The sequence below is a fragment of the Malus domestica genome, chromosome 09, assembly GCF_042453785.1.
Source record: "Malus domestica chromosome 09, GDT2T_hap1".
In the NCBI taxonomy this organism is placed as follows: domain Eukaryota; kingdom Viridiplantae; phylum Streptophyta; class Magnoliopsida; order Rosales; family Rosaceae; genus Malus; species Malus domestica.
Window position 1 is genome coordinate 6,805,138 of NC_091669.1, and position 14,674 is coordinate 6,819,811.

General features: G+C 34.6%; 1 protein-coding gene across 1 annotated transcript; it reads right to left on the reverse strand.

Moving 5' to 3' along the window:
• Nucleotides 1-8,282: 8,282 nt before the first annotated feature.
• MYB25 (myb-related protein Myb4-like) lies at nt 8,283-10,044 on the reverse strand. The gene is given in 3 exon segments (NM_001293983.1): nt 8,283-9,036; nt 9,580-9,709; nt 9,848-10,044. Coding segments are annotated over 3 exon segments (762 nt in total). The 5' UTR covers nt 9,981-10,044; the 3' UTR covers nt 8,283-8,537.
• Nucleotides 10,045-14,674: the final 4,630 nt, after the last annotated feature.

Genomic DNA, 14,674 nt, shown 5'->3' on the forward strand with positions numbered 1-14,674 from the left:
ACAGTTGACCGTTGACCGATCAAAGTCAATGGTCAAAGTTAAAGTCAACTGTCAGAGTCAACCGTTTAGGGTTTGGGTATTGGGTCCGGTTTGGGCCTTAGGGATTTAGGTCAAATGGGTTGGTTTGGTCTATAGGGTTAGGGTTTTAGATAATTAGGTGGGCTAGTTCTTAGGGGTTTATGAGGTCTCTGGGCTTGGGCCCAGACCTACACGGCCTGAGGGCCTAATTAAAAGGGTTTAGGGTTTAGTCAACATGCTAAGGGCTTTAAATGAAATGGCCCAAAGACCTTTTGGGTCTTAAGGAATTTTAAATAAAAATAAAAGTAAAAACTGAAAGGGAAATGGTTTTGGGCTGAAACAAAATGGGCTTAAGGCCCATGGGTTGAGGAATGACCTAAAGGGCTTGGTGCGAACGGAGAAGAACGCCGGAGCTTCTACAGCTCCGGCCGACTGCAAATGTACATCTTAGGCTCCAATCTAGGTATCAAAATGAAGCACAAGACGAGAGTAGTATTTTTATACCTTCCGTTTGCCGTGAAATGGTCGGAGGTGTTCGAAAAGTTCATCGACACCCACGGCCTGACCGGAGCTGGGTGTGCCTTCCCCTAAGCCGATCTAGCTCTCCAACCTTGGAAATAATGAGATACCGCTCAAAAATCACATCCAAGCATCACACTAAAATGGAGCGAGGAAGATCCAAGGCTTACCTTGATTTCAAAAGAAAAAGAGAACCTTGTCAGAGTTCATTTTTCTGGGTTTCGTCGTCCAAGCTGCAACGGAGAGAGAGAGACAACAAAATGATGAGGTGAGAGAGAGAGAGAGAGAGAGAGAGAGAGAGAGAGAGAGAGGGAAAGAGGGAAAGAAAGAAAAAAGGTTCACGGGGTAGGGGACAGAAAGAGAGAAAAAAAATGAAGATTGTTGGGGTGCTGCCATGTGGCAGCTTGAGAATGAAGATAATCCAATTTTCAGATCCTGTTTGGGTTAGAAAACTAAGGACTAAATTGATAGTTCCATTAATATTTTAGGGATAATTACAGAATTATTTTTTATAAGTAGGGGTGGGTGTAACACAAATGGTCCGTGAAATTGACCCACACTATCAAAATGGTCCCTGAAATTGACCCACATCATCAAGATGGTCTCTGAAATTGAAAATCGATGAATGTAGTCCTTCAAAATAGGTGTCGCAAATCAATATAATCTTTCTGTCACAATGGATTTTTTTTTTCTTATAATAGGGCCTACTCCGAAGAAAGATCCCTTCCATAAATTCTTAAAGGCATAAGGCTTAACCAAGGCCTAAGAGGGGGTTTGAAAATAGTTTTCAACCAACAATAGATGCACCTCGGTTATAACCTCATTATCATAAGGCAGACCTCGCCATTCTTTGAGTCACCAGACCACCAAGGAAGCGCTGAACAAGCTTTTCAAGATTAAGGTTATGAGGATGTTGATCATCTAAATGTTAACGGTTATATCTCAGAAGTCATTGCCAATCAGCCAAGCCATCACGAAAGGTGATGCCGATCCAGGTTCAATTCGGTGAAGTGTGTCGAAGTGTGTAAAGATGGGTGTATTTTAGAGATTAGACAACGAAGTTGGTAGAGGAATGTGGATTGCGATCGGAGGTGATTGCAGGAGTGAGTTTTTGGGTTGACAACTTTTTATTATCTATTAAATTATTAAACCTATTTGTAATTTTTTTTAATTTACTTAGACTTGTGTGACCCAGTTATGTGTCACACCAACACATAACATAATTTTGACGGAATAACTCCATTGATTTAGGACACTTAGGGGACTACATTGATTGATTTTCAATTTCAAGGACCATTTTAATGTTGTGGGTCAATTTCAGGGACCTGATAAGCTCATATTTATATATACTTTACATCAAATTCACTTGTCTTTTCTTAGTTAGTTCCTTATATTTTTGAGCTATTTACTTTGTTTTTGTGTTTTCTAGGATTTGTCAAGCAAAGAAAAAAAAATAGCACAAGTTGGATATTAAGTAACAAATTCGTCAAAACTGCCTGTGCAGGTCAGCTGACTTTGGAAGTAAGTTGTGAACAGCTCAAAATGAATTAGAGAATGAGCCTTATATGCTTGGAAAGCTACGGATGTCTATTTTCTGGAGCATTTCACGGATTGTTAATATCATTTTTGTAGAAGAAGTTATGGCCGTTTTAACACTGAAAGGTTCACAAGAGACTGGGCAGTTTGTAACTGCAATGAAAGCAATAAACCCAATAAATCTAGCAGCCAAAACTGATGCAGCCAAGAACAAGCCAACTGATACCTATTCAAATATCAGAGGAAATGAAAATAAAGATGAGGATTAAGTGGGAGTAATTGGCATAAAGGCTACCCAAAGAGTTACAATTGTTTTACCATTTCCTCTCACTTATTGTCATCACTAATTGGTTGTTAGTGGGGTGAGTTATGGAGCAGAAATGAGGCAGCAAGCATGGGCATAAAGGCTGAGGTTGCAGCGGCAAAAGAGTAGTTTTTTTTTAGGAAAAAAAGATAGGAAAAAAAGGAAGGAAAGGAAGAAAAAAAGGCAAGGCTGCTGCGTTGAGAAAGGAAGGAAATGAAGGAGGAAATCTTGGCATTCTCTTCTTTCGGTTTTATGTTCTCAAACTCATGTCTTTCTTTTGGTTTAATTTGAGAACTATGTGTAACTAAATTTTTAGAAGTTAGGGTCTGTTTTGAAGCCCCGAATATGATTGCAAGTTTGTTATGACATTTTGTTTGAATTACTTTTATGAATGGATGAAAATTGGTTCACTACTTGTCTCATTGATGAATTCTTTATTTGTTTTCTATGGATGCATACTTAGTAAGCATATCTAGGATTCTAATGCTATGAATATGTGTGTGTCTGCCCTTGTCGAATGAGGACCTACATATGTTCTAGAGTAGTACTTGTTAATTGCGATTAACATGTGAACCAATTTCTAGGATAAGTAAGACAATGCTAGTACTTACGATGCCTTGTGATAACTCAAACTCTTTTCGTTCTTAATGATTTCTACTTGTTAAATCTATGAACACGCCATTCTAGATTGCATGCTAGGGACTAAGTTAAGTTGAAAACGTCATTCTCTTAACATACTACGTAAGAAAGAGTAATAGGTTGAGTTCTAACAATAAGCCAACTTGAGCATCTTCATCCGGAAATAAAAGAAATTTGAATGAAACATAACATGTTTGCATGATTATTTGGTGGTGGATAGCAATACCCCTAACTCGTTTTTCTTAATTTGTGAACTACTTAATATATGTTTCTATCATGTTTGTGTTCGATTTAATTTAAATAGAAAATCAACTCCAAAAATTCCAAAAATTTGTGTGAGTGTAGCTCTGTGTGTCTAGTATCTGTATATAAAATTTAGTAGAATTTAGATAAGTGTAAGTCGGTCTAATAATTATTTTTTGGTGGCTGGTCAGTAGGGACAACAACCAGTTTTTGTGACATTTTAGGTAGTTAGATAAAACAATATTCTGCGGGAAAGACTCTTATTTTCATATGTTACAATTGAGAAATCTTAGTGTTAATAAGGAAAATAAAATAAGACATTTGTGTGCTACTTTGTGGTGTGCTTTTAATCCTATCAGGACCATTTTGATGTCGTAGGTCAATTTCAAGGACCATTTGTGAGGGAAAAAAAAACGACTTATAAAACTTATTTATGTGTCATATCAGCACTTAACAGAATTTTTAACATAATTGTGACATAATGACCATACTGATTTGCGAAACCTATTTTCAGGAACTACATTGATTGATTTTCAATTTCAGGAATCATCTTGATGATGAGGCTCAATTTCAGAGACCCCTTTGTGATAAAACCCCATTTAAAAGTGAACAGTACCAGGTGCCTTTCGTTAAAGTTCACAAACAAAATCACATCAAACCTCAAAATGTAAAATGTAGTAAACCTATCATTTTTTTTTATCTTTGACCACAAATATTATAAGAGTAATGTTAGAGAGACTAAATTTGTAAACTAAATTTTGTAAACTAAATGAAATAGAAGTTAATGATTGGATTATCATTTAAGTGATGACAAACATGCTTTTTTCTATTGGTGACACATAATTTAGTTTGCAAAATTTTATTTACAACTTTAGTCTCCATAGCATTAGCCAACTTATTCTTTTTATGTATAGCAATTCTATTTTATGTTTTTGCATATATTTAAAGGAGGCCATGGCATTGGCAGACGGCAATCTATAGTAATTTGGCAAGGCCAAATCACGCAACCAGGATATCGTACCCGCAACAAAGAAACAATCAAGTAGAGGAGATCACACATATCGTTTTGATCTCGACCAAATTAATATTTTAACTTAGATAACCGCATGTGGACACACATCTTTATCTTATCATGTCACACGCAAATTTGGATAGAGGATCCGCACTTAATTAAACGATTAATCATAGAACCTAATAGTGAGTAAATATTAATTTGATGAAGCTGACATCACATGTAGTGATGAAATGATGATTCAGTGAAACGATAGTATATATCTCCACAGAAAATGACGTAACGTTGCGATGTCATCAATGGTTGACTAAGAAGCAATAGATTCAGAAAAAGAACTCTTTCTCCGTTAATTACATATACAAGTCTCCCCGATAGAAGACAACAACAATTTAGTAGGCGGCTTCACACTATTTGAATATTCGGTTTCACACTCTATTAATCTTGTATAGATGTCTGTATTGGTCTTGTCAAAGACCGCCATATATGCAAACAATAAAACCAACCTACTTAAAGAAAACACCAGAACAAACCACAAACCACAAACCAAAACACACAGAGAACACAGGATTTATAATAGTACTTAGGTCTATTTGTTGATCGTGTTTTAGAGTGCATGAAAAACCTTGTTTGTTGAAACCCTAAGTCTTAATTAATCTCTCTCAGACTTGCTCACAACACACAAAATGTTTTCACTACAATTCGCTTTGAAAAAAGAAGTATAGATCTCTAGAAGAATTTCGAAGAAACCATGGGAATAATTTTCAAGCTTCTAGCTAGTTACTTTTTTGGGGCGTTTTGATATAGGCACTTGATTTTTTTAATTTTTTAGACTAAACATTTGTTCACTTTGGAAATTTAATTAAACATTTTCCTACAAATTTGGTGCCACATGATTTTTATGTGCCCATTTTATAGTACTTAAATTACAAAACCTGCCACAGATTTTATCAAAGCAAAACATTGATGCCCAGAATCCTAAATTCTTGCCTAACTTATATCTCAGAGTTTGAATCAAAGCAAATATTGCATAATGCATATCCTCCCTACAGATAAGAAGCATTTGAATTTCATAATATATATTAATCATAAATATTTCCCACAAGAAAAATTTTCCACCTCCATGATAACTTATGTCCCTCGTGCATGATTTTGTTTTTCTTATGAAAAAAAAAGGTCTTCCACTCCTCTTCTAACCCTCTTACTTTGTAGTTGCAATCGAACTATTGCTTAATCATGAGCGCATAATATAGGTACATTTTGCTTTGTGCTTTGGTACGTTATTTAATGTACATTTTGGTATGTATATAGGTTCCTTTTAAGAGTTTTTTTCTAACTATCAACAACCAGAAAATATGCCCCTTAAAAAGAGGTCATATAAAAAAAATAAAGAAAAAAACTCTTAAAAGGACATATTTGGAAACCGATAATTAGAGTTTTAACTTAAAAAGATATATAATTTTAAATAAACAACAAATGCTGACGTGGCATCTTAATCAAATCTTAAAAAGAAACAAATGTTTGATCTAAACATTGTTAAAAAATTGTAGGGATTCTAATTATACCTACTTTTTTCTAATGAATAAGCTTAACTAATAATTAAGATTGTGTTGTGTGAATCACATGCATATATATAAAACGGATACAACATATTGTGCAATTAATCATGTTGAATAATCAATTATGGCGGCGGCACATAAGTTAACGTAATAGTCAAAATAATAATTTCTAAGATAATGACCATGCCGATGGATATAGAGGGTGGAAGAAATAAAAACGAACAACTAACAAGGATGTAGAGAGAAAATTTCTAATTTTCTATTTATGTGGGGGCCACAAAGCATGGAACCTATCGCTAAAACCTACGACTAAACCTACAAGAATTAGCAAATTATGGGTTTTCAAATAACATCTGGAGCATGGACTTGGAAGGTCTTCTTTTATTTAAATCTTTAGATTAATTTGATTATGAATTAATTAATAACTTTTTATTATTCTTGTTACACTCTAACAAAATAATAATTTGAATTAAATACATAAAAGAAAAAATGGTTTACATGTCAAACTCTCTCATCTTCTTTTCCTACCCGTCTCCCTCCCCTCCATCCCCTCTCTCTCCCTCCCCGTCCCTTCTCCGTCTGAATTTTTTTACCAAGAAAAAATATGTAACATCACATTTAATGTCATATCATGCATTTCACTTTCGAGATGATTGGATTTTTAACAGTTGGCAAAACATTTCCATCAATTGGCCTTTTGTTCTAATAATTATTTGCAGCATAGGTTACATAGCTAGAATCACCCTATCGTTCTTCCATCATTTTTTTCAAATTCTTCACCATCCAGATCCTTCTCTTTACCGCATTTCTAGCGTGGGAGCCTTTCCAGGCAATACACTATGTTATCCATCTAATGAACAGTAATTACCCTTAATGAATAGTAATTGTTTTTCACATCTCAACCGTTGCACTTCAATAACCCTGACAATAGGTAATAAAATATTAGTATTTTATTTATTTATAAAATAATACAAAATAATTTTATTTGTAATTTCGGATAAGATTTTTAATCGTTTTCATTGCGTCACGTGTCATTATCCGAAAAGTAGTTGAGAAAATATAAAATTGTGGTGTAAGGTAAAAGATAATGAGAATGTATTTATAGAAAACTTAAATCAATTTTTTTTACAAAATTTTCATTTATTTTTTCCGATTTTTACTAATTTTTTACATTTTTTTAAAATTTTTATTCACCTAATTAATTTTTATTCACCTAATTAATCTCTGCCGTTGGATTAAAAAATTTTGAATTTCAACACTCCAGATTGTGCCACGTGGCACAACAGTAATATTTCTGATTTTTAAACTGTTTTTTTTTTATTTATAAAGGTGAATAACGTGGACCGTTGATCTTAGATCCAACGGTTGCAATTAAATAAGGATTTGAAATTATTATTATCGTTGGAAATCCAACGGTTTAAAATCAATAGCCGTTGAGCTCCATCGGACGCCAATGGGCCACGTGGCCTCCAACGGCTACTGACGCGCCTGCGCACACGGGCCCACCGACTGAAGCAAAAAAAAAAAAAAACGTGGCTGACGTCAGGGCGACATTAGCCTTGCATCACACCCACCCCGGGCTCTCGGGCTAGCAACTCTCCACGGGCCTCTCCCTCTGGGCTTGCTTGGGCTCCCTCACCAGCACATGCTAGCCTTGATTGCTCGGCTATCTGCCCTGTTCCCTGGCATGTCCCTCTGGCTCCAGCCCACGCTGGAGCTGCTCTTAGAAACAAATGGAAGGTTATGTACTTTCCCTGGGTCATTCTAGGCTACAAGTTCTATTTCAAATCTTCTTCCATAAAATCTAAAATCTGCAATCAATCATTTCAAAAGAGACTTCCATTGTAAACATAGATTCCATTTGTACTGCTGCTCACACAAAAATGCTCAGGGGAAGGGGGAGGGGGAGAGATGGGATGAAGGAGAGAGAGACGGGTAGAGGAAGAAGATGGAAGGGTTCACGAGTGAGACCTTTTATTTTTTATATTGAGATTATTATTTTGTTAGGATGTAACATGAATAATATAAGGTTATTGATTAATCCATTGTCAAATTAATCTAAGAGGATCTCACATGCCCTCAAATGAGGACCTTAGGTGAGCATTACTAATTAAGTCCCTTGTACATCGTGTTGAGTTGGGCATAAGCCGCGCAATTCTTTTCCATACTCGTGTCATGTCTTTTACCGCAGATTTGTAGTCTATAGAAATATACCAAGTACAAATACGTTTATATTTGTCCACGAGAATAATGGTTTATTTTTGGTTATCAAGCTTGGTTATAATTCAGTTAATGTACCATTCATCAAGTAAGGTAGTCGCCAGCATGTTTAGTACTAATTGGATATAGGAGAAAGAAATGTAATTTCATCATGTTTTAATTTTTAATAGAAGAGTTCTTGTTCAGATGTATATATAGGGAACACACACGGTATCCTTTATCAAAGGGATGTTGCTGGGTTTACATTATGAACTTTTATAATCACAAAGTTAAAACACATTTAACAAAAAAAAAACACAAAATGCTGGAATTACATTGTATCTCCAAGCATAAAATTGATATTTTGATTAGATAAGACTGTCAGATATTCAGAGAGATAGAAGGGCCACTAACCCACTCCTAGCCACCGATATTATCCCAACTTAATTACCTATTGTTCGGTGTTGGGTTTTTATTACAAAAGACTATCTCACATTATAAGAAATCTCCATCAAAATAGTGGATACAAAAACTCGGAATCCATCAAGGGCGTGTAAAACCCACTTGGAATGTAGGAATTATCAGCCAAAAATGGCTTGGTCCAGAAATCATCGATGAACTGATTGTCTGCATATGCTTCCATGGAACTAAGATTAAAGTCTTCCACAAAATTAACCCAATTATCATCTGCACTCATGGACGAGACTTCACTTGATGACGGTTGTGGAGACGACGAAAGTTGGGAGCTATTATCAACACGATCATCACTTTTTTTTATTACTTGGAGGGCAGTGGTACTTTCTGCATTTGGAAAAATAGCTTTCTTAATTGGTTGATCCACTGCTGCTTCCAGGTTTGAGGAACTGGGAGTTTCTTCAGTATTTGTGGCTGATGATGAAAATGATGAGTTGCACTGTTTTTTATTCGTGCGTTTCTTGAGGTTTGTATGCCAGTGATTTTTGATCTCATTGTCCGTTCTTCCTGGTAGCTGAGCTGCTATAGCAGACCATCTGCAAATCGAGGAAAACAAGATTCATATATACATCATGAGATATTTTGCACTTAAATAATTACTGAATTCTAGATTTTGTTTATGACAAGCAATGATCTAAGCTGAATTAAGAGGACGGGGAATTGGATCCGGGACACAAGTTGAAGAGGAATGATCTAAACTAAATTACTAGATCAATTACACAAGTTGAATCCGGGATATTTTTATGGTAAGCTAAATTACTAGATTTTATTTTCAACTTGTTTATGACAAGCAATGATCTAGGTGGGTGGGTGGAGGGTGTTTGAATCCAATACACAAGCAATGATCTACTAGATCCATCCTGCAATTACTGAATTCTGGATTACAAAAGGCTTTTCTTTTTTTTTTGGTTACATTAAGGGTTTCGGACCCTGAACATAGCAAACTCCTACCTCTCACTCTACGCCCACCCTCACTCCTGGGCTAACCCCAGCGGCTTAAAAACATATGATTTTATGTGATCCAAGTTATTCAAACAATTAGGTCTTCATTGGGTACATAAATTAAGAAGGGTTTATACCTATTCCCCAATTTTTCGTGTAATTTGATGATAGTTTCCTCTTCTTCTTTGCTGTAGTTTCCTCTCTTGATGTTTGGCCTCAAATAATTCATCCACCGCAGTCTGCAACTCTTCCCACACCTTGACAGACCTAATTCAAGCAAAACAAGATTAATTAGTGCTAAGAACTAATTAACGCTTTAGCTAAATACTTCAACAACTAAAACGCAATTGAATCATTATCTCTAAGTACAAGTTCATCCACTTAATCAATCACTTAGTGTCTCACCTGCAAATTTGGGAAGTTGGCGCCAATTCCAGCAGCCATACCTAGTGACATAAGCAATTAGCTTCCTGTCTTCCTCAGGTGTCCACGTACCTTTCTTCATTCCATTTTCATCACGGCAAGGAGTTCTAACCATTTTTCCTGATCAAATTCTTTCTACTCTTTCTCTCTGGTTTCTCTCTTTCTTTTTCTGAAGTTTGAGTGAGGGATCCAGTGCTGGTTTTTTAGGTCTTACCGGAAGTTGAAACTCCTACTTATTTATACCATTGCCATAAACGTGTGCCACACAATACAATATTGATGACATTGCCCAACATGTGTTTTTCTGTTTTTGGGTCCCACATTCCTGACACTAGGACTTAAAATAGGAGTATGTGGCAATTTTCTTCTACAAGTGGGCCCCAAGACGAAGATTCTCGGAGCTACATATTTCTTTTCTTTTTTATGTATAAAGAGTGACTTTGACTTTATGTTGTCAGGACGAATTACATCAAGTAAACTATGAACATGAGCGCAAAATAGCCAGCTTCAAGGAAACAGGGCAGCCTGATCCATGATGCTTCCACAGAAGTCAACCCCTGACTTTTGCTTCGCACAAAACTGTGTGGCCACGAATGGCGCCGATAAAGGAATAGCAAAATAAAATATTGCCCGTTTTGACAAAGGAAAAACAAGATATTTACTTACTTTTTTTTTTCTTTGGTAAACACTAAACACAAGATATTTGCTTACTTAGAGACAAACTATGACAACAATGTCATGGGGCGATGAAGTTTGTCTGGCCACGGATCATCATCCTATTATACGAGGATGTGGTGTTTGGAGTATATAATGTGAAGAGAGACCAGGTTATCGATCATATTTTGTAATAGTGAAAATTATGCAATTAGGAAATAAAATAAAAGAAAAACTAATGAAAAGAATTTGAAAACTTTGAGTTTTAACGATAGAGACAAAATAAAGGGTAAAGTGAATAGTATCATAATTGACTTTTTAGTGTAAAATTGTGGTTTTTCGTTAAAGTGAATAGTACTGGAAGCTGTGAACAGTACCGGAAGCTTTTCGTTAAAGTTTCCTAAAATAAATAGATAGGTATAAAAGAGAAGTAATAGGTAAGATCAAGTATCTTTTAATACGATGAGAGAACTAAAATCTTAATACAAAGGAAAATAAAATAAAATAAACCCTAAAACCAACCGATGCAGTTGGAGCATGATGGAGAATATAATTGAAAGGGTTAAACTCTATTTACTACCCTCATGTTTCGTAGTTTTCAACATTTAGTACATCAAATTTTTTTCATCCCAGAGTCATAGCTAAAGTGTTAATTTTGGGACTGTCTCATACATCCGTTAGTCAAACTGTTAGTTCTCCTGTTAAGTGATGACGTGGTACCCAGGTGGACAATGACTGGGCGCCACATGTCATTAAAAATATTTAATTAATTAATTAAATAAAAGTAAAAAAAAAACAAAAAAACAAAAAAAATAAACCATCCCTCCCCCCCAACCCAGAAGAAGAAGAAGGAAAAAAAAAAACGAATATGCAACCTAGAAGAAGAAGAAGAAGAAGAAAAAGAAAAACGAATATGCAACCCAGAAGAAGAAGAAGAAGAAGAAGAAAAAAACAAATCTTCAACCCAGGAGAAGAAGAAGGAAGAAGGACAAGAAGAAGAAGAAAAGAAAAAAAAACCGAATCTTCAACCCAGAAGAAGAAGAAGAAGAAAACTAAAAACAAAAAAAAAACTGAATCTGCAACCCAAAAGAAGGAGAAGGAGAAGAATAAGAAGGAAAAAAAAACGAATCTGCAACCGAGAAGAAGAAGAAGAAAAAAAAAAAAAAAAAAAAAACCAGCCCAAACCCAGTTCGTTCCCCCCCCCCCCCCGGCGACCCACCTGCCTTCCCCCCTGCCCCGTGACCGCGAACGCGTACCCAGAAGGTTCTTCTTTTGGGTTGCAGATTCGGTTTTTTTTCTTTCTTCTTCTTCCTTCTTCTTCTTCTCCTTCTTTTTCTCCTTCTTTCTCTTTCTTCTTCTGGGTTGCATATTCGATTTTTCTTCTTCTTCTTCTGGGTTGGGGGGGGATGGTTTTTTTTTTTTAACTTTTATTTAATTAATTATTTTAATATTTTCTTCTTCTTCTTCTGGGTTGGGGGGGATGTTTTTTTTTTTAACTTTTATTTAATTAATTATTTTAATATTTTTAATGACACGTGGCGCCCATACATTGTCCACCTGGGCACCACGTCATCATTTAACGAGAGAACTAACAATTTGACTAATGAATGTATGAGACTGTTCCAAAATTAACACTTTAGGTATGACTCTGGGATGAAAAAAACTTGATGTACTAAATGTTGAAAACCATGAAACATGAGAGTAGTAAACAGAGTTTAACCCTAATTGAAAATAAAAGGAATATGATAGGATATATAAGATAAGGTTCACCATCTTCTGGTACAAGGAGATAATAGACTCTACCTATCATTTTCCTTTTATACTTATATATTTATTTTATTTCCCACCCTACATAAAAAAAACTTATATTCTCATAATAAGACCATTTAATATTTTGTAGAAGCATAAGAAAATAGGAAAGTATTATGGAATTGAGAATGTTAGAGTTTTTATTATGAATAATGTTATGCTTATCATCTATTTGTATCATTATTTGTATCATCCCTCTAATAAAGGTAGACTCATCAACATGTGTGGGTCTCATCTAATTGGAGGGATGGTAAAAATAAATGGTTAGATTAGCATTTTTGTTTTATATTTTTTTTAAAGATGATAACTAGTAACAAACCACGGTTATCCACCTCTTCCAAGTGCCAGAACTCACATAAGCATTTCAGCCTCATCCTAGCCATAAGTCTGGCGCTGGTTTCAAACCCGAGACCTCCAGTTTTTAATTTGAAGGAAGCCTCGCAATCCGTCCTTTATTATTGGGTCATCAACTCGTGGTTATTTTTTAAAATTACGCTTTAATTTGAAGGAAACAAGATCTAGGTTTTGTTTCCTTGTGAATTAGATTTGCTTGTTCAATAACGCTTGATATATTTTTGCTTTAATTAGTCTTGTATCTTTTTTGATTGGAAATACCTCCTTATAGAGAAGCCGTTATCCAAAGGGATCCCATTTTTGGGAGACTTGTTGTAGGGTCCATTTCGAATTTCAACGATCCGAATCGTCTATTTTGTAGGTCTCGATTCATAGATCATCCTGACAAAAATTCATACTAATCCAAACCATTTGCCCATTTAATTATCATGGATGAAATTTCATCGTTTCTTATAGAACAAAGTGTTCGTTAATTTATTTGAACTCAATTAGTTGTACCAAATATTTCCAATTAGGCTAATATTTTGCAAGAATGGTCTATGAGGACTAACTTAAAAAAGAGACGGTTCGGATCATTGAAATTCGATGTGGTGTGGGCCCACAACTAATCCTTTTTTTTTAAATGGGGATATCTTCCTTTAAACACCCTGTAATTAAATAGTGTGTATTGTGACATAAAATGTAACACTGTGTAGTCGTGTAAGTAGATTGTATTTAGGATATTAGAAGATGTTATCCCTTTATGATTGTACTCCCAGGAAGGCAAGTAATCCTTTTTAGTTTACTATAAATAATTAAAGGTCGATGAAATGAGAAATACACATCTAAGAAGTTCCTCAACTCTCTTTGTCACAACCTCTCTCCTTCAGAGAAAACAGGCCAAAACAAGGAGAAATTTGTTTTGAGATTATGAAATATTAAAATTTACCCTAAACTTTTGCTAGCATGTTTGTCAACGAAATTGATGAAAATGTTTAATTTGTCTACAAACCTTAAATAGTGATTAATTGTCTGGATTACCTCAAAAAAATTATAAGAAGTTTAGCTTGGGTCAATAATTAATTTGTATTTCAAGTATAGATTGATGGCAAAGTTAGTATCAAAATGTTGATTTTGATCAAATCCTATTATAAAAACTACTAATCATATGCGTTATACGTGTGTAATTAAATTTGTGTACTATTTGTTATAAAAATATTTATATCACTTCTTAAAAAAAAAATGGGCGTGGGACTTTGAAGAAGCGGGTTAGGGGGCGGTTTTGAAGTGGGAGACATGGGCTTAAAAAAAAAATCTCCAATATTTTATTTTTTAAATAGGATATGTTATGTTTACCAACTGTGAGGTTCGTGTAAAAAACAGAAAATTTGAGTGCTATGGAAGAACAATACTAGACTACTCAAAGATGAGTAGAAACTCTTTCTCAAAATTGTTCGTTGTCAATTTATAGAACTTAATGTTTATAATCAGAATCGTTCATATTATAAATCACTCAATAAAGAACATCTTTGCAAAAAATCAATTAAAACTAAGGCGTTTAGTCATCAAACTATTTAAAAACAAATGAACGGAATCAGTAAAAGCATTACGAACCATCTATGTATTTGCTACAATAGATTGACTAAATGACCTTAGTTTTATTTATTTTTATTTTATTTTTTATTTTTATTTTTTTTGCAGAAATGATCTTTATAATGTGATTCATAGTATGAACAGTTCTGATCATAAACACAAAATTATGTGATTAAAACACTAAAAGTTTTGAGTAAGAATGTCTACTCATATTTTAGTAGCCAAGTATTGTTCGCTATGGAATTACTAAATTGTCATGTCTTTTAATTTTGTTTAGCTTTGTTGAGAATGTTAGAATAGTAATTTCAAAAAGTTTTAGTTGACAAACAGAGTTTTATTAATAGGTAACATAGATTTAGTGATCTAAAATAAACTACTATTTCTATCAACATTACTCTTTTATATATATGTTTACATGAT